The sequence below is a fragment of the Octopus sinensis genome, linkage group LG10 (genome assembly GCF_006345805.1).
Source record: "Octopus sinensis linkage group LG10, ASM634580v1, whole genome shotgun sequence".
NCBI lineage: Eukaryota > Metazoa > Mollusca > Cephalopoda > Octopoda > Octopodidae > Octopus > Octopus sinensis.
In genome coordinates this window covers 16761771-16783627 of record NC_043006.1, presented here as the reverse complement: position 1 = coordinate 16783627, position 21857 = coordinate 16761771, and the positions used below count along the sequence as shown (strand labels likewise).

At 36.9% G+C, this 21857-nt stretch overlaps 1 protein-coding gene across 1 annotated transcript in view; it reads left to right on the top strand.

Moving 5' to 3' along the window:
* Nucleotides 1-17482, top strand: part of LOC115216705 (glyoxylate/hydroxypyruvate reductase A) — a 50355-nt gene extending 32873 nt beyond the window's left edge. Inside the window, exons 4-10 of the mRNA XM_029786238.2 lie at nucleotides 5-144; nucleotides 871-947; nucleotides 3732-3831; nucleotides 7180-7300; nucleotides 9267-9334; nucleotides 12103-12232; nucleotides 17335-17482. Of these exons, the coding sequence (XP_029642098.1) occupies nucleotides 110-144; nucleotides 871-947; nucleotides 3732-3831; nucleotides 7180-7300; nucleotides 9267-9334; nucleotides 12103-12232; nucleotides 17335-17421 (618 nt within the window). The 5' untranslated portion in view covers nucleotides 5-109 and the 3' untranslated portion in view covers nucleotides 17422-17482. The remainder of the gene's footprint in view (nucleotides 1-4; nucleotides 145-870; nucleotides 948-3731; nucleotides 3832-7179; nucleotides 7301-9266; nucleotides 9335-12102; nucleotides 12233-17334) is intronic.
* The last annotated feature ends 4375 nt before the right edge of the window (nucleotides 17483-21857 follow it).

The window sequence follows — 21857 nt, the reverse complement described above, 5'->3', positions numbered from 1 at the left end:
TCAGAATCCTCCCAAGTTTCTCTTAACTAGAAGTGGAGAAGGGTTTGGTCACTCAATTACTGACTATGTCATTGGTTATATAATTGCAAAGGAGCGGCACTTTTTTGATATGAAAGAAGGTCAAGACAACTGTGCATGGGATACGTATGTGTTTTTATTACAGATTTAGAAGAATTTTACATTCATTTATATAAGAATCTTCAAAGAAACAGCTTTGTATATTTTAGACATTTTAAACCATACTATTGGCACACACACACACACACACACACACACACACTCATACACACATCATAAATATGTATTGATTGCTCTTGATCAATAGATATAATTCTAGGCAGCGAGCTGGCAGAGACATTAGCACACCAGGCGAAATGCATAGTAGTATTTCATCTGCCACTACGTTCTGAGTTCAAATTCTGCCGAGGTGGACTTTGCCTTTCATCCTTTCAGGGTCGATTAAATAAGTACCAGTTACACACTGGGGTCGATATAATTGACTTAATCCGTTTGTCTGTCCTTGTTTGTCCTCTCTGTGTGTAGCCCCTTGTGGGCAATAAAGAAATAGATATAATTCTATTAGATTTAGTTTCACCGAATGCTCCCTTCATGTTACATGGTTGAGTGATTATAAGAGGGCTATTGAGTTGTGAAAGCAATTGCTCCCTGAAAACAATCCTGCCTTGTCCAGAAAAGGAAGAAGCTGGATATAAAACACAACTTCTTTTTAAATATTAATTTGTAATTCTTGTCACAATTTGCATTAAAAATATGAAATAAAATTTTAAAATTCAGAAAAATTATCAAATACAATTCTATGAAATGGTCGTATGAACAATATGTATAACTTGGATTTTAAAAAATTTTCAGAGGAAAATATTCATCCCTTTTTCTGACAAGTCAGTTGAATATTGGAATTTTAGGGGTTGGTGAGATAGGAAAACATAGTAAGTATTAATTTTGCACTTTCATATCATTTTAAAGATCATTTGTTGAGATTATATATATATATATATTATATATATATATATATATATATATATATATATATATAAATAAATAATATATAAATATATGCATATATATATATAAATAAATAATATATAAATATATGCATATATATATAAATAAATAATATATAAATATATGCATATATTATATAAATAAATAATATATAAATATATGCATATATAATATATATAAATAATATATAAATATATGCATATATATATATATATATAAATGAATAATATATAAATATATGCATATATATATATATATATATAAATAAATAATATATAAATATATGCATATATATATATATATAAATAAATAATATATAATATATGCATATATATATATATTATAAATAAATAATATATAAATATATGCATATATATATATATATATATAAATAAATAATATATAAATATATGCATATATTATATAAATAAATAATATATAATATATGCATATATATATAAATAAATAATATATAAATATATGCATATATATATAATAAATAATATATAAATATATGCATATATATATAATAAATAATATAAATATATGCATATATATATATAAATAATAATATATAAATATATGCTATATATATATATATATATATATATATAAATAAATAATATATAAATATATGCATATATATATATATATATATATAAATAATAATATATAAATATATGCATATATATATATATATATATATATAAATAAATAATATATAATATATATATATATATATATTAAATAAATAATATAAATATATGCATATAATATATAAATATGCATATATATATATATATTATATATATAAATAAATAATATATAATATATATATATATATATATATATAATAATATATAAATAAATAATATATGCATATATACATACATAGATGTACATACTTACATATATATGTATATATACATGCATGTATGGGTACAGGACATCAAAAAACGTAGACAACATAACAAATGAGAACATTAAAAAAAACATAGGAAACGAACATTTTTTTCGAATAACGAAAGAAAGAAACAAGCAGAGAAACGAGACAGGCAACATAAAGAACATTCCCTTCATAAGTTGTCCCCTGTTTTATCTACTCCACGTTTTGAAGGTACGGACATATATATATATATATATATATATATATATATATATTATATATATATACATGTTGTTATTGATATGCTCAATGCATGGGAGATTACCATAGATATTAGGGCTCAATTTTTGCCTATATTTTAACCCAGATAGCCACCCTTGCTAGCTACACAAACGATATGAAAGTCTCACAGAAAATACAGAATCCCAGCCATGTTGCACACCGGCAGCAGGAGTTGGACTCAATTTACAGATGGGCTGAGGATAATGATATGCAGTTTAATGCTGAAAATTTCCAAGTCCTGTGCTACCAACATCCAAAACTGAATATAAAACTTACAGAGTACACTGGGCCCCAGAGGATTACAATCCCAGAGCCTAAATCAGTGAGGGACCTAGGTATCGACATGAGTGATGATACCTCTTTCCAAGTGCACATTACCAAGATGGCGACAAAGTGCAGACAACTGGCTGGCTGGATCCTGAGAACATTCAGAACCAGAGAGAAGGAAACCATGATGGTCCTCTGGAGGACATTTGTCCTCACCCACCTGTATTACTGCTCCCAGTTATATTCACCCAACAGTGTAAAATTAACTGTGGAACTTGAAGCAATCCAGTGAAGCTTCACAAAGAAGATCATCTCATTGCAACAGCTCAGCTACTGGGAAAGGCTGAAACAGCTAAGACTCTATTCCCTGGAACAAAGGCAGGAGAGGTATGCAGAAATATACATCTAGAAGATCCTGGAAGGAATTATGCCAAATTTTGGTATTGAAAGTTACACTAATGCCAGAACGGGTCGACACTGCACAGCGCCAAAGATCCCAGCAATGCCATTGTGCTTCAAGACCAGCCTGGGTTTCAGAGGCCCACAGCTTTTCAATATTCTCCCATAGAGCCTGAGGGACCTACACAAAGTGAATGTAGGTATTTTCAAATCAAAACTGAACCTCTCCCTGTCGTGAGTCCCAGATGAACCTACCGCAAGGCAAGAGGGGCAAATGAGGGTAGCGACATCAAGCTCCATTATTCACCAAATGCCACATATTAGAGGAGGCACTCATTAATAACAGTGTTGCAAAGCGGTAGTACCCCAGCATGACCACAGCTCTGAGCTGAAACTAGAAAAGAAATATATATATATATATATATATGTATACACATATATATATATATATATATATCTAAAGTCGTGTATTTTGAAACTAAGTGAGGGGAGAGAAAATAGAGGAAAAAAATGTCTTTTCTTTTTCTTCGATATTTGCTTTATTTGTAAAATAATAATCTCTACTTTCTCTTGATGGATTTTATTCTTCTGTAAAACTTTAAGGAAAGAAAAAATCTTTTTAGCTAGAGAAGGGAGGAAAAAAACCCTCCATTTATTACAAATTTCATGCACACATGTACGTTTGAGAAGAGCCTTCTAAACATATTGTTAGAACTATTTCCAAAATCTAATTCTATATGACCATTCCATTCAAGACTTATTACTTCAGATAGAATTTTAAAAATTAAGTCAATTCTGTTTCTAAGATTTATTTTGTTTTCATTATTTAATGTATTTTATTTTTTCAATTTTTCTTATCCTCATTGAAAAACAGTTGCTAAAACATGTAAATTTCTGGGTATGACAACATGGGGTCTGGTGCGAAGTAATGCTGAAGAAAGAAAGACTCAGTATCCTGAGGTCGATCATCTGTGGTAAGGAATTTCTTTTGTAGATTTGCTTAAAATCAAGGCAATAATTGCAGAGTTTCTAGTTTCTTTTAAAATCAATTCACCAAAATGATATAAACAGCATCAATAAAATCTAATTCCTACCTCTATACTCCTAAATATTCTAAAAACATTTTGAACTTATTGTAAATCCTCGAGTATAATCCGCATTTCCCCCCCAAATTTAAAGGTCACAATCCCTAGTGCGTACTATATATGAGGTTAAAAATGAAAAATATTTTCTAAGCAATGTCCAAGTTTCTATTTGCTGTCCGGCAATATTTATTCAGACGCATTTTGTGATGTCGGATGCGAAAATACCTTAAGCTAAGCCTGAAAGCAATGAAGTCATAAAAGAATCATCCATAACTTGCAGTAAGCAACATTTATTAAAATAAAAGTATTCAGAACACAGAATAACATGTAAAAAAAAAACAATTTGCAAACATATTTACATTCCCATATAACAGTTAAGAACATCACCATTATTGTATTACGCATGCATGGAAGTGTTTGTTCGACTAGATTCTGCTGCCTTAATTATGCACGACTCAAGTTAGAGAAGGGGTGCGTATTATACACAAGGTTTAAGTTTTTCAGAGGTACGGCCCCCTAAAAATTCCCTGTGTATTATACTCAAGGGCAGACTATACTCGAGGATTTACAGTACTTGGGTTGATATCATCAACATCATAATTGTCACTATCATAATCGTTGTCATTGTCATCTTCATCAATGTCATCATCATCGTTATCACCATTGTCAGTGTCATCACCATTTCCATCCTCGTTTTAACATCTACCTTTCTATGCTTATAATATTATAAGAGGTTATGTTAGGGTAGATGTCCTTATTGACACCTATCCCCGTCTGCTTCCCTTGTCTATCAGACAGCAAACAGCCTAGACATAGTTTCACAGAAAACTCAAAACAAACAGCGCTCTTTGAACGAGCCTTTTGTTTACAAAATTTGTGTACCATATCAAGGCATTTGAAAATGCCTGGACATGCTTTCAAAGTTAACTGCGAGCAAACAGTACCAGCTGCATGAACAGTGATGCTTTTGTCTACAATCAGGAAATACATGTGAAGATCAGAGGAATACTAACACACACATACACACTCTCTTACGCACACACACATACACTCACATACATCTCTCTCTTTCTGTGTGTGTGTGTTTATGTATATATGTGTGTGTATGCATGCGTGAGTGTGCTTGCACGCACACACACATATACACACTTCCATACTTACACCTGTATACATGTCTATATCTTCTATTTCTCTGTACACACACACGCACGTACGCATGGTAGGCATTTTCAGTGGCCATCTACCAAGTTTACCCTCAAGGTATTGGTCAACCTGTAGCTTTTATATCAGATGCCAGTCGACAACGATCCCCGCAGTCGGATCGAACCCTTAACCATGTCATTGTGAAATGAACTTCTTAACCACATAGCCATGCCTGTGACTGATATTATATTGATATAAAATACACTCTTAAGCATCTGAAGAAACGATGATCTCCGTTGGGGAAAAGTAAATATAAAATTGCGGTATATAGAATGCGGTATAAATATATTGCTTTGTAAACTTTGTTATGGAAGTGTGGCTAGCTTAGTCAAGGGAGACCACTCTCAAATTTCTCTTTCTTACAAATAGCTTGCATGCTTTGAGAGTGATTTTCAGTACTATACACTCTTGGTGTAGGAAACAGCATAAACTGTGGTCAAGTAATTCAGGGACGCCATCCGCATGAAAAAGGATAGTTAAGTTAGTGTTAGCAAATTTAATACATACAATATCAACCCTTTTGTTACCAAATTTCTGTTGAAATATACTGCCTTTGTTTAGATTAATATCGAAAATTATGAAGAATTTAGTAAAATAACTGTCATTAATTATATGGTGTTTTGAACGTAAATTTACATGAAGTTTTGATGGAAGGTTTTAATTTAAAAGGCGGCGAGCTGGCAGAAACGTTAGCACGCCAGGCGAAATCCTTTGTGGTATTTCGTCCGCCGTTGTGTTCTGAGTTCAAATTCCGCTGAGGTTGACATTGCCTTTCATCCTTTCGGGGTCGATGAATTAGGTACCAGTTACGAACTGGAGTCAATATAATCGACTTAATCTGTTTGTCTGTCCTTGTTTGTCCTCTCTTTGTTTAGCCCCTTGTGGGTAGTAAAGAAATAGGTTTTAATTTAGAAGTTTGCATAACAGGACTTGGAACAATCTCAAGTGAGTTTGTACCAAAAGTATTGTAGTTGTGAGCTCCATGCTGGTAGCATGTAAAAAGCACCATCCGAACGTGGCCGATACCAGTGCTGCTTTGACTGGATTCCATGCTGGTGGCACGTAAAGAGCACCCACCACACCTTCGGAGTGGTTGGCGTTAGGAAGGGCATCCAGCTGTAGAAACACTGCCAGATCAGATTGGGGCCTGGTGCAGCCTCCTGGCTTCCCAGATCCCAGCCGAACTGTCCAATCATTTTTCTATAATCGTTTATGGTATATTTATACCTATAACGATATTTTTCAACTACTATACACACACACACACACACACACACATATATATATACATACACGCACACATATATATACACATATACATATATACACACATATATATACATACACACACATATTTATACACACACATACACGTGTGTGTGTGTGTGTGTGTGTATGTGTCTTTGTGTCTGTGTCTGTCCCCTACCACTACTTGTAACTTAGTGGTTTGGCAAAAGAGACCAATAGAATAAACACCAGGCTTTAAAAAACAAATAAATACTGGAGTTGATTAACTCGACTAAAATGCTTGAAGGCAGTGCCCCAGCATGGCCACAGTCTAATGACTAAAACGAGTAAAAGATATATTTCACATATTTGAGTACAATTACTTTTCTTTGTCTACAGAAATGAAAATGAAAATTCGTTGTATGATTCTATTTTTCCTTGCTTGCATGGATTGACACCACTTCTATGATGACGGCACTAATTCACACTGTCAGATGATGTCAAAAGTAGGTTATAGAGAGAGAGAGAGAGAGAGAGAGAGAGAGACACACACACACACACGATGGGCTTCTTTTAGTTTCCATCTTCCAAAAATCCACTCATAACGCTTTGGTAATCTGGGGGCTTAACAGGAGATTGTTACCAAAGGTACCATGCATGGGATTGAACCAACAAACCTTGTGTTTAGAAAACGAACTTCTTAACCATGCACCTATGTTTGCACTTGTACACATATAATAATAAATGTTGTTTAATTAGAAAATTATAACTGTATCAATCATATGTAATTATTTTATTTGTTGCTAGCATAAAATCCAATCTGGATTACCTCTTGTCCAACTGTGACTACATATGCAATATCCTTCCCAGTACAAAGGATACACGGGGATTGTTATCAGGAGATGTGCTTGCTGCTTGTAAGAATCGAGTATGTATTTGTATTTTTTTTCATTTATATTTTTTGTTAGAAAATGACATATCTATTTCTTCATTCTAACTCATTTTGCACTTTATAAAGTACTAGCAGTATCGCCCGGCGTTGCTCAGGTTTGTAAGGGAAATAACTATAAAGCATTTTTAGAGAGTTATAGCCAAAAAACAGCAAAAAGATGGAAAAAAATGATGGTAAATTTTTTTTTTAGTTAAAAAAGGTGGAGTTGCGTCCCCTAGACAGTTTGCGGTTTGTGTTTCTGATTCTCGACCCCATGTCAAATTTATCGATTTTTTTCAGAACTGGGGGAACTTTTCAAAATTTTCGCTGCGTTAGTTTTGAATTATGACATTGGGCTATGTGTGTGTCAAGTTTCATCAGAATCGGTTGAAAGCCGTGGTCAGGGTGAGGGTACAAGAAAACAGACACACAGAAACATGCACAGACAAACTGCCGTTTATATATAGAGAGATTTATAGATCGTTTTTGGCTACTTTTGTTTAGAGATGGGTAAGTCGGAAATTTGTAGTTTTGAAATATGTCTTCTTTCCTGGAAATACAGCATCACAGACAGTTCAGATATTAACCAAGTATTTCATTCTAATGTTTTTATACAGCAGACTGTATGAAATTGGCTTGCAAACTTTTGTTCTGGTAACTTTGATCTCACAAATGAACAATGCGGTTGACCAGAAAAAAAGGTGGATAACGAAGAACTGAAAGCCACCGTTGAGTCAGATCCATCTCAAAGTGCCCATGAATTATCGTTGTTTGGTGTTAGCAAGCAAACAATATTGACTCACCTAGTTCAAATCAGTAAAGTGAAAAATTTTGATAAGTGGGTTCCATATGAACACATTGAAAATCAGAAGAAGCAACATTTGGAAGCCTGCATTATGCTACTTTGAATCAAATTGTAACATGTGATGAGAAATGGATCCAATGCAACAGCCGTAAACGTTCAGCACAATGGTTGGACAAAGACGAGCCACCAAAACACAGTCTGAAAAGCAAAATTCATCAAAAGAAGCTGATGGTGTGTGTTTGGTGGTTTGGCGCAGGTGTGATCCAATATGATTTCATTAAACCTGGCTCATCAATCATGGCCGAAGTATACTGCTACGAACTGGACCAAATGATGCAGAAACTTACAAAAAAAAAAAAAACCTAGATTAGTCAACAAATCCACTTGTATTTTATTGTAAAACAACGCCAGACCACACATCGCAAAAATAACATTGGCGAAACTACAGGATTTGGAGTTGGAAGTTCTCCATCATCCACCATACTCACCTGATCTTGCCCTCACTGATTACGACTTCTTCCAGAGTTTGGATAAATTTTTGATAGGAAAAAAAATTTAATTCCGACGATGCTGTAAAACAGGCCTTCCAAGATTTTATTGACTCTGGATCGCCAGGCTTTTACAGTTCCAGGCTGGACAAGCTACTACTGAAATGGCAAAATTGTATTGACAGTATGGGTGCAAGTTGAGAGTTGAGACCCCCTTCGGTCATGAATGACCATGGAATTGCACCTAGAAAGTTATCCTCCGAGGCATAAGTCTAGGCAAGGTTGCTTATGGAAGACCAGCAGTCGCCCATGCATATCGCCCCTCCCCTCTCCATGCCACCAGTGTTATCCAAGGGAAAGGCAAAGGCCGATACAGCTTGGCACTTGTGATGATGCAACTCATTTCTACAGCTGAGTGAACTGGAGCAACGTGAAATAAAGTATCTTGCTCAAGAACACAACACACAGCCCGGTCTGGGATTCGAACTCACAACCTTGCAATCGTAAGCTCAACACTCTAACCACTGAGCCATGCGCCTTCACAATATGGGTGCATACTTTGATGAATAAAACTATTCCTTGTATTTATAAAGCATTAGCAAATTTTTTTTTCTTTTCTACAAACTTCATACTTGACGACTTAATAATTAATATTTTAATTTTTTTGTAGAAAACAACCTTTATAAATGTTGGTAGAGGTGATGTCATTGATGATGATTCTCTTGTGAATGCTCTCAGGTATGTTTTCTTTTGTTACATTTTATTTATTAGTAATACTAATATTTATATATTAGAATTCTCTACCATACACACGATTAAATGATTGAGTGACATACATTTGTGCACTCATTCTCTATCCACTTTTCTCCCTTTCACACACATGCATGCACGCACACACACACACACACACACACACACATACACACACACACACACTGTCTCTCTCTGTCTCTCTCTCTCTCTCTCTCTCTCACTCAAGGCGGCGAGCTGGCAGAAATGTTAGCACATTGGGCGAAATGCTTAGCGGCATTTCATCTGCCGTTACGTTCTGAGTTCAAATTCCGCCGAGGTCCACTTTGCCTTTCATCCTTTCGGGGTCGATAAATTAAGTACCAGCTTTGCACTGGGGTCAATGTAATCGACTTAATCCGTTTCTCTGTCCTTGTTTGTCCCCTCTGTGTTTAGCCCCTTGTGTGTAGTAAAGAAATAGGTATTTCGTCTGCTGTTACATTCTGAGTTCAAATTCTGCCGAGGTCCACTTTGCCCTTCATCCTTTCGGGGTCGATAAATAAAGTACCAGTATCACACTGGGATCGATGTAATCGACTTAATCCCTTTGTCTGTCCTTGTTTGTCCCCTCTATGTTTAACTTCTTGTGGGTAGTAAAGAAATATATATATGTATACACACACACATATGTATACACATACTCAAAGACTCTTGGGAATAATTTTACTAATACGATCCTCAAACTAGATTTAAAAGTATGTGATGATAATCTCGATTGATTGCATGATATCAAGATATGTATATATTTTTTACATGTGACAATCTGTGTGTTTAATTTAGGTTTGTAATTTTTTATAAGCAAAACTGCTGTTGTCCTTCTTCATATTCTTGAAGACCCTGGGTTGAAACTAAAACAATTACAGCACAGAATACTCACATTAGCTATTCAAATACACACAAAATCTGTTAACTTCACTTCATCATCATCATCATCGTTTAACGTCCGCTTTCCATACTAGCATGAGTTGGAGGATTTTGACTGAGGGCTGGCAAATCAGATGGCTGCACCAGACTCCAATCTTGATCTGGCAGAGTTTCTACAGCTGGATGCCCTTCCTAATGCCAACCACTCCAAGAGTGTAGTGGGTGCTTTCATGTGCCACCGGCACAAGGGCCAGTTTGGTGGTACTGGCAACGGCCACACCCAAATGGTGCCAGTCAGGCGGTACTGGCAATGACCTCGCTCGAATCTTTTTACACATGCCACTGGCACAGGTGCCAGGTTTCAAAATGTTTGCTGTACTAATTGTGATCTAGTCACTGATACAATAGCTGTGACCAGGTTACAGTTGGTGCAACGGAAATTTCAATACCAAATAATAAATGATAAGTGAAGTTAACAGTTTTTATATGTTTTTCAGTGCCTACTATGTCTTCCATGTTCAAGGTGGTAAGCTTGCAGGATTGTTAGCACACTGGGCAAAATGTTTAATAGGCATTTTGCTTGTTTTTATGCTCTGAGTTTAAGTTCTGCTGAAGTCAACTTTGTCTTTCAACTTTTTGGGGTCAGTAAAATAAATACCAGTTGAGCACTGGGATCGATGTAATAAATTTATCCTTTCCGTCAATCTTGCTGGGCTTGTGCAAAAATGTAAAACCAATATTATTCTCAACTTAGGGCAACAAGCTCGCAGAATCTTTAGCACACCGGGCGAAATGCGTAGCCGTATTTCGTCTGCCGTTCTGAGTTCAAATTCCGCTGAGGTCGACTTTGCCTTTCATCCTTTTAGGGTCGATAAATTAAGTACCAGTTACGCACTGGGGTCAATGCAATCGACTTAATCCGTTTGCCTGTCCTTGTTTGTCCTCTCTATGTTTGGCCTCTTGTGGGCAGTAAAGAAATAGGTATTTCATGTCTTCATGTTCTGGGTTCAAATTCTACCAAAGTCAATTTTGTATTTCATCCTTTGGGGGTGATAAAATAAGTACCAGTTTAAGCACTAGAGTCGATGTAGTCGACTTACCCTTTCCCCTGAGCTTGCAGGCCTTGTGCCTAAACTTGAAACCGATATGTCTTTCGTGTAGTAATTGCATCAGTTTCAACACATTATCTCAGATCAAATCACTTAAAATAACTTTTGTTTTGTTCTCATCATCAGTGTTTAATTGACATTAATTTAAATGAAATATCTCATCAGTGAAGGTGCATGGCTCAGTGGTTAGAGCATCAGTCTCACAATCATGAGGTAGTGTGTTCGATTCCCGGACCAGGCTGTGTGTTGTGTTCATTTCACATTGCTCCAGTTTACTCAGCTGTAGAAATGAGTTGTGACATCACTGGTGTCGAGCTGTATCAGCCTTTGCTTTTCCCTTAGTGGAGGCACATGGCCTAGTGGTTAGAGCAGCGGACTCATGGTCAAGGGATCGTGGGTTTGAATCTCAGACCGGGCGATGTGTGTGTTTATGAGTGAAACACCTAAGCTCCACGTGGTCCTGGCAGAAGGTAATGGTGAACTTCTGCTGACTCTTTTGCCACAACTTTCTCTCACTCTTTCCTCCTGCTTTTAGCAGCTCACCTGTGACAGACTGGCGTTCCATCCAGATGGGGGCCCTATACACCAATGAAACCGGGAAACTGGCCCTTATGAGCCAAGCAATGCTCGAGAAGGAACAAACAACAACATGATTGTGAGACCGACACTCTAACCACTGAGCCATGCACCTTCTCATCACATCCATAACCATCAACTATATTTTGTTTATTATTTCTTCTGCAGGTCAAAATGGCTCGACGGTGCCATTTTGGATGTTTTCAATACAGAACCTCTTCCATCGGATTCTTTGCTATGGAAAATGCCAAACGTTATAATTACTCCCCACATTTCTGGTTTATCTGTGCCGAGTCTTGTATGTTTACTTATTTATTTACTTGCTTACTTGTGACTCCTGTTACTCTGAGTTGGATGTTTATATAATTTTTGAGTTTTTTTTTTTAATATAATTTGCATCAATTGTTCTTACATGTGGGATGCTTGCTCTGTTTAAGTATGTCAGTTTAACTGTTAAGTAGGTTTTGGACTTATTTGTCAGGTATACAAATTGAGGTAAACAATATAAAATCATGACTTGTAACCCAAAGAACAGCACTGTTTCCATGTGTGTGATTTCAGGGGCAGGTCCACTGTGCAGCACCTTAGGTAAGTGTCTTCTACCATAGACCTGGGCTAATCAAACAAAGCCTTGTAAGTGGAATTGGTTGAGAGAAACTGAAAGAAAGTCATTCTGTGTGTGTTACTGTCTTCTGGACTTTGTGTGATCGCTGTAAAATGAATGTCATCTGCCTGGAGTCTGGAGAAATATTATCTTACTTGGAAACAGGTGAGGGTCAGCAACAGGAAGGGCATCCAGCTGTAAAAATCTGTCTCACCTGTGTCGGTGGCACATAAAAAACACCATCCGAGCGTGGCCGTTCGCCAGCCTCGTCTGGCACCTGTGTCGGTGGCACATAAAATCACCCACTACACTCTCGGAGTGGTTGGCGTTAGGAAGGGCATCCAGCTGTAGAAACACTGCCAGATCTGACTGGCCTGGTGCAGCCTTCGGGCTCCCCAGACCCCAGTTGAACCGTCCAACCCATGCTAGCATGGAAAACGGACGCTAAATGATGATGATATATATACACATGAACTTTAGGTTAGTTGAAATATGTTTCTGACATATTTCAGCTTCTAAAGGCAAATTCACTGCAATTACCATGGAGAAAAAAAAAATTCTCTCTTACAATAAAAGGTGTAAAAACATCATATCTGCCCAGTGTTTCCTCTTATTGGGTTCCCTGATGCAGTGTTTCTGGCTCTTTAGCCTTCTTCAAGGGGAAATACCAAAGGGAGGTAACTCTAGACAGGTTCAAAGCCATTACTAACTAAAAAACTGTCAACAACAGTGACTGAGTTGTGCTATTAGACCACCTGATTGGGATGAAAACAGTCGCATCATCACCAAGCAGTGATTAGAAATAAATGGACTTTAAGTTAGTTGAAATGTGTTTGTGACGTATTTCAACTTCTTACGGCAAATTCACTGAAGTTACTGTGGCGAAAAAATTATCTATTGTGGCAAGTGGCGTGTGTGGTGGACAGACAGTTACATAGTGGACATTTGCATCTCAGACAACTGCGTACCAGTCAATTGCATCCCTGGAAATTTGCATCCCTAGACAAATGTGTCCCTGGACAAATGCATACCTGTTCTACACTCTTTTACTCATTGTTCTTTTACTTGTTTCAGTCAGTTGACTGCAGCCATGCTGGAGCACCGCCTTTAGTCGAACAAATCAACCCCAGGACTTATTCTTTGAAAGCCTAGTATCGGTCTCTTGTGCCAAACTACTTAGTTATGAGGACGTAAATACACCAACATTGGTTGTCAAGCAATGTTGGGGTGACAAACACACACACACAAACGCTAGGCATCTTTCAGTTTTTGTCTACCAAATCCACTCACAAGGCTTTGGTCGGCCTGAGGCTATAGTAGAAGACACTTGCCCAAAGTGCCACGCAGTGGGACTGAACCCGGAGCCATGTGGTTGCGAAGCAAACTTCTTATCACAGAGCCACGCCCATGCCATTTTACCTTTTTTTTTTAATGCACTTACTTTTTCCAACAGTTGCTCATTATAGCTTGTTAATCAAATAGGTAGTTACTATAATTGTACACCAACAGAAAATGTATATTCTTCTTTTTTAAAGCAAAAGAAATTTAAGCTAGAAATTTTAGTTTACTCAAGCAATGCGAACTGTACATGTCTAATACATTCTGGATTTTATAATTCAAAGTTTTATTTGAAACCCATGGCTAAGTTTAGAAAATCTTACACTGGTGGAAAGATAGTTGTTGACAAGGAAAATTACAGCTACCACTATCATAAGAAAAATGCCAATGAAATATACTGGAGATGTGCAGAGTGATCTTGCAGAGCAAGAATACATATAGTGAATGACTCAGTCATGACATGATGTAATGAACTTAACCATGGATCCTCAGCTGCTAAAGCGAGAGCTCAAGAAGTTATGTCTGAGTTAAAAACTACTTTGGAGGGGCAATGGTCCAGTGGTTAGGGCAGCAGACTCGCGGTTGGAGGATCATGGTTTCGATTCCCAGACCGGGCGTTGTGTGTGTTTATTGAACGAAAACACCTAAGATTCCACGAGGCTCTGGCAGAGGGTGGTGGCAACCCCTGTTGTACTCTTTTGCCCCAACTTTCTCTCACTCTTTCTTCCTGTTTCTTGAGTAATACTGCGATGGACTGGCGTTCCGTCCAGCTGGGGGGAACACATACGCCATAGAAACTGGGAAACCGGGCCGCCCATGAGCCTGGCTAGGCTGGCAAAGGGGGCATAAATAAATAAGAAACTACTTCAATTCCAGTATGTGAACCAGCAAGAAGTCTTAATGGAGCTACGATTGCTAATGAAGATGAGTTTTCAGTTACCTACATGCCCTCTCTATCATCAATGGGAAGAAATGTATGTTGATGGAGACAAAAGCACAAAACGCTCCACCAATTTCCACAGCAAAGGAATAATTTCAAAATATCAGAATCCTATTGTTTTTTTTACAACTGGAAAGAAGTTCCTAGTATTCTATTCTGGTATCGATGACAAGAATAGAATACTAATATTTGCGATAGAAGATAACTTAGAAGATTTAATAAATTTTCCTAACTGGGCAGTCAGTCACTCAATATATTATCAGCTATATTGTATCCATATCCAATAACATACATTTAGTATTTCCAGAGTTTTTGCCCTTCTTCCAGTAAGACAAAGGAAATGTATGTTCATCTATTCACATATTTGCTGCAACTCAGCCCACAACTTAATTCAAAATCTTTGTTGACAAACTTTGAAATAGGAGTGCAGAAAGGTTTTGTAGAAAAGTTTCCAGAAGCAAGAATAAATTCATGTTTCTTTCATTTATCTAGGTCTGTTTTTAAGAAAATCTGTGACCTAGGATTATGACAATGGTATAGAGAAGATGAAGTGTTCAATTTGAAAATTAGATGTTTTTTCACATTATCATTTCTTCCTTTAACCCTTTAGTGTTCAGATTATTCTATCAAACATAATGCTTATTGATTCACATTGATTTGAATTAATCATGCATTATCTCATATCTTCAAGATCTTGATGGTGTAATTACTTAATGTAGAATAACATTGTAGGGTAGGTGTGAGAGCCTGGATCTGGTCAGTTTAAACATAAAACAGATTAACTATTTTGGCCGGATATGGCCAGTTTAAATACTAAAGGGTTAATTGACATTGTTGACGGTTTTATTGACCTGTCTGATGACTGTGATTTGCCCCCCGAATTTACTGCCTATTTTGAAATGACATATATTGGCCAAGCAAGATGCCAGAGAGGGATAAGATGGAACCAATTTTTTCTATTGACTCTTGGAATGTTCAAGAAAAGATCATAAATCAGTTGCTTAGATCTAATAACAGCTTAGAGGGGTTGCACAGTGCTTTGCAATATTCTTTATCGCTTCAGCACCCCTCTATTTGGAAATTGATCGAGGCACTAAAAAAGGAGGAGGCTATTGCCTTAAAGAAAAAAAAGGAATTTCAAAGGGGAATTCTAGTACAACAACAACAAAAAAAAATATCGTAGGAGTGGCTGTGTGGTAAGTAGCTTGCTTGTGAACCACATGGTTCCGGGTTCAGTCCCACTGCATGGCACCTTGGGCAAGTGTCTTCTACTATAGCTTCGGGCTGACCAAAGCCTTGTGAGTGGATTTGGTAGACGGAACCTGAATGAAGCCCGTCGTATATATGTATATATATATATATATGTGTGTGTGTGTTTGTGTGTCTGTGTTTGTCCCCCCTAACATCGCATGACAATCGATGCGGGTGTGTTTACGACCCTGAGACTTAGCGGTTCGTCAAAAGAGACCAATAGAATAAGTACTTGGCTTACAAAGAATAAGTCCTGGGGTCGATTTGCTCGACTAAAGGCGGTGCTCCAGCATGGCCACAGTCAAATGACTGAAACAAGTAAAAGAGTAATAGAGTAAGAGAATCATGGTGTTATTAGATTAGTATACTCCTGAAAACAAGATGAACTTCCTGAAAGGAGTAACTCACAACTTTCACATCTTTTGATTTATTGGTGAAAGTACAATAATTTTAAAATCTTGAAATATTTCTTAATATTGTGAATCTATTTTTGCTTAAAAAAAAACAAATTCACAATATTAAGAAATATTTCAAGATTTTAAAATTATTGTACTTTCACCAATAAATCAAAAGATGTGAAAGTTGTGAGCTACTCCTTTCAGGAAGTTCATCTTGTTTTCAGGAGTATACTAATCTAATAACACCATGATTCTCTTACTCTCTTACTCTTTTACTTGTTTCAGTCATTTGACTATGGCCATGCTGGAGCACCGCGTTTAGTCGAGCTCGTAAATTTTAAACTCTTTTATTTCTTTTTTAAATATTTATTATTACCTACTCTCTTGCTTAGAGTTATCAAATGTGTCTATTTACAATTAGCTTTGATAATCAACTGTTCCAAGTAAACAAAAAAATACACCTGAAAAAAGATAAATAAAATTTCAAAATAATACATGAACACAATTGTCCAGGAATGCGGTTGTCTAGGGATGCAAATGTTTGGAATGCAGTTGTCCAGGATGCAACTGTCCTAGAACCACGTGTGTAATAGGCTTCTGAACAGTCTTCATGTTATCAAATTCCACAAACAAAGTATTGGTCAACTTGGAGTCATAAAAGAAGACATTTGTTCATAGCCTGCAGTGAGATTGAACCTGGAACCACATGGTTATGATGTGAAATTCTTAACAGCATACTTTAAAAAAAAATGGATTTAACTTCATGTATTTGTTTTCGTACGTTTTCTTTTCCTTTTTTATTTTATTTATTTATTTCTTGTGAGTTAAAAGTAAATTCAAAATCTTTTCTTTTTCTCTTTATTCTTTAGGTTTGTAAAGTATTTCAAGAAAATTTTGAACTCTTTTCTGAAGGAAAAAATTTGAAATTTGAAATTGATTGGTTAAAAGCTTATTAAATCGATGATTTTTTAACTCCAGTTATACAATCAGCGTTTGAAAAATAAATTTATAAAGCAAATTTTTTCTGTTTTTACTACTTCTTAAAAATTATTTTCACAGTTATCACAGTTTGGGTCCATGCTGGGGCATTCATCATCATCGTTTAACGTTCGCTTTCCATGCTAGTATGGGTGTGTGATGATAATCTTGGTTGATTGCATGATATCAAGATATATATATATTTTTTACATGTGACAATTGTAATTTCACATGTGTTTAATTTAGGTTTGTAATTTGTTATAAGCAAAACTGCTGTTGTCCTTCTTCATATTCTTGAAGACCCTGTGCAGGAACTAAAACAATTACAGCACAGAAAACTCTCATTAGCTATTCAAATACATACAAAATCTGTTAACTTCACTTCATCATCATCATCATCGTTTAACATCTGCTTTCCATGCTAGCATGGGTTGGACGATTTGACTGAGGGCTGGCGAACCAGATGGCTGCACCAGGCTCCAATCTTCATCTGGCAGAGTTTCTACAGTTGGATGCCCTTCCTAACGCCAACCACTCCGAGAGTGTAGTGGGTGCTTTTACATGCTACCAGCACGAGGGCCAGTTTGGTGGTACTGGCAATGGCCACGACCAAATGGTGCTTTTTATGTGCCACCTGCACAGGAGCCAGTCCAGCGGCACTGGCAATGACCTCGCTTGAATGTTTCACGTGCCACCAGCACAAGTGCTAGTAAGGTGGTGTGGTAACACTCACTCTCGAATAGTGTGCTTAATGTGCCATCGGCACGAAGGCCAGCTTGTTGCTCTGGCAACGATCTCACTCGTATGGTACTCTTAGTGTTCCACTAGCAAAGGATGCCAGTCACCGAGTTTGATTTCGACTTCAAATTCACTTGCCTCAACTGGTCTTCGCAAGCAGAGTTTAGTGTCCAATGAAGAAAAGGCACACATAAGTGGACTGGTTACCCACCTAGCATAGGCCACAAGGTTATGGTCACATTTGCGCTTGCCGAGTCTTCTGCAGCACAGCATATTTCCAGAGGTCCCAGTCACTAGCCAGCTCCCGGTCATTAGTCAATTAAGAATAAGTGGACTTTAGATCTGTGTGTTTCTTCATCTGGGGATGCACTAAACTGGACAGCTGTGCGGTCATATTCATTAAATGTTAAATATCTTCAGACTAATTAGCTGTTCATTAAGTGATACTGCAATTGTAGGATTAAGTAATGATTTTCCTGCAGGATTAAACGAGTTTAAATGATAAACATACTTCAAGCACATGTATTGGATCGTGCTCTGTTTGAAGTAGTGCAATTATAACTGCAGTTATTAAGGCATTCTATTGTGAAAAGCAGGCCATGTGGTTTTAGCTACACTGCTTAAAAATAAGATGGGGTGTTCATTGTTGGAAGGTTTTTGATCATAGGTCCCTTTTACTCAGGGCTGATCTTAGGTTGAGTTCAACTACAATGATGCTGACTATTAGAGACAACATGGGATTCTTCAGGGAGTAAAGAACAGTTGAATATGTAATGAAATGTTTATAGTGAAAGTTGTGCAAGTCCCATTCAAAGACAAACTTCTTTAGGTTATTAGCATTCCAAATACTGGCTCTCAGCTCTTAACAATTGCTAACTCTGTACTATGGTCACAAGTAAAACCCAGAATAGAATGATGCTGCCACTTCTAGGATAATACTGTTTAATGATAAATATACTTCGAGCACATGTATTGCACCATGCACTGCTTGCAATAGTTACTAGGGCAGTGTTGAAGGTGCAGAGAAAGGAAAACCAGGATGCAACAGAAAAACTTCCCATATTTTACACAGCCATAGACATGGTGTTAGGTAGTGGATAATGGTGTTTTCATGTAGCCAATGTTTTTACTTTGTTTTTCTGTTACTATCTGGTTTAGAATGGTGCATACTGTGCATTTTCTGCTGAGATGTTTATCAAGAACAGTGAATCTGGGAGGGTTTTTTTCAGCACTCTGCAGTATATAATCTTCATGTCAAATCAGAATTTTCTTTGCTGCTCACCATCACCACCAAGTTAAAGAATAAATCATCATCATTATCATCGTTTAACGTCTGTTTTCCATGCTAGCATGGGTTGGATGGTTCGATTGGGGTCTGAGAAGCCAGGAGGCTGCACCAGACTCCAGTCTGATCTGGCAGTGTTTCTACAGCTGGATGCCCTTCCTGACACCAATCACTCCGTGAGTGTAGTGGGTGCTTTTTACATGCCACCAGCACAGGTGCCAGGGGAGGCTAGCAACGGCCATGATCGGTTGGTGTTTTTTATGTGCCACTGGCACAGAAGCCAGTCATGGCGGCGCTGGCATCGGCCATGTATGGATGGTGCTTTTTAGGTGCCACCGGCACAGGTGCCAGGGTAGGCGGGCAATGGCCACGAATGGTTGGTGCTTTTTACGTGCCAACAATGAAGAACTTAGTAAACTAATTTAATCATTATTGAGCTGCTATTTAACTTTTAGGAGATGACAGAGCCAATCTGTTGGCCTAAAAGTTGAATGATGAAGAACATTGTATTAGTTCATTCAATTTCCTACAAGAATACATTTAGTTTTATATATGTAAAGTAATTTATATTTTGTAATTTTTTTGAAAAATAAGTGCATACCCTCTGTAGTGCTTGTGAAAAAGGCTATCTTTTTGGCACAGAAATTCCAAATGAGGCTCCATCTCCAGAGGGTTAAGCTGGTTAGCTGACAGAGTTGTTTGTGTATTGGAAAAAATTTTTAGCAGCATTTCTTCTAGCTCTCTATGTTCTGAGTTCAAATCCTGCTGAGGTCAACTTTGCCTTTTATCTTTTCAGAGTCAGTAAAATAAATACCAGTCAAGTTCTTGGGTTTGGTGTAATCTCCTCAAAACTGCTAGCCTTATACCAAAATTAAAGGGAATTTTTAAGCTGCTGTTTAGAGCATAAATAAACTTGAAATTTTGATGGAGGGTTTTAATTTGGATCATTTTAACCCTTTAGCATTCACTTTACTCTGTCAAATATAATATTTATTCATTCATATTGGTTTCAACTCATCCTTTATCTTGTAGGGTTGAGATTTTGATTGTATGAGTGTAAATTTTCAAAATGACATTGTAAGGTAGGTATGAGAGGCAGGATCTGGTCCATTTGAACATAAAACAGGTAGAATATTTGGGTCAGATATGGCCAGATTAAATGCTAAAGGGTTAAAGCAGGAAGTTTGTTTCATAGAATTTTGGACAATCTCAGACAGGTCAACATCAAAAGAGCTAATCGTTTTGTTACTCTGTTTCTGTTAAAATATACCAACTTTAGAGCGGTTGTATACTGTCAACTTAACGTGACAGTCCCGTAAAGGGAATCACTCCACCGCTATTTAGCCCTAGGAAGCATCAACGCTTCCTGTCGGCTTTGACCCATTTCCTGTGTCCTTATATTTACGAAGGGGAGACAAGCACCCCCAACAGCTAGGCCTGCATCCAGAGACTAGTTTCTGAGTATTTGCTCATCATCAGTCTAGAGTAGCAAGGCCTGCTAGCTGAAGATACCTGTCTAGACTTTGTAAACATATATATTTTCAGTGAAGTTTATTCACTGATCACCAAAATTAGAAATGAAATTTAATATTTCTAATATACTTACTTTGTTAGTAATTAATTTTTGAAATAATGAAGAATTTACTAAAACAACTCCATCATTATTAAGTTGGTGTTTGGGTCACGTGAAATTTTGATGAAAGTTTTAATTCAGATCATATGGTTCTGGGTTCAGTCTCACTGTGTGGCATCTTGGGCAAGTATCTTCTATTGTGCCCACCAAAGCCTTGTAAGTGGATTTGGTATCTGAAAACTGAAAGGAGCCTGTTACTTGTGTATATGTATATATATATATGTGTGTGTGTGTGTGTGTCCCACAATGGCTTTATCACTGGTGGGTGTTGGTTTGTTTATGTTCCCATAACTTTGCAGTTTGGCAAAAGAGACTGATAGGTTAAGTACCAGGCTTTAAAAAAACAAGTACTGGAGTTGATTCATTCACCTAAAATCCTTCATGGCTGTGGTGCCCCAGCATGGCCGCAGTCTAATGACTGAAACAAGCAAAAGATAAAAGATTTCTTTAAAACAAGAAATTCCTATCATAGAACCACCAATGGTCTCAAGTGGATTGGGATGAAAAGGGCTAAAGATGGCACTGGAAAATGGCATGTTTAGAATTACAGAAAGTTACAAACTGCAAGGCATATTTCTCAGATGTAAGGGACATGTGTGAAGAAAGACATCACAAGTAAAATAACGTGAGTGAAATATTTAACTTTAGCTGCACTGATTATCCAGACTAAGCAGTAATGGCCACTTGTAACAGAATAGCTGATTATCCTCCAAATCCATCCTAAGACGTGCTGATCAGTCAAGGATTAATAATGCATT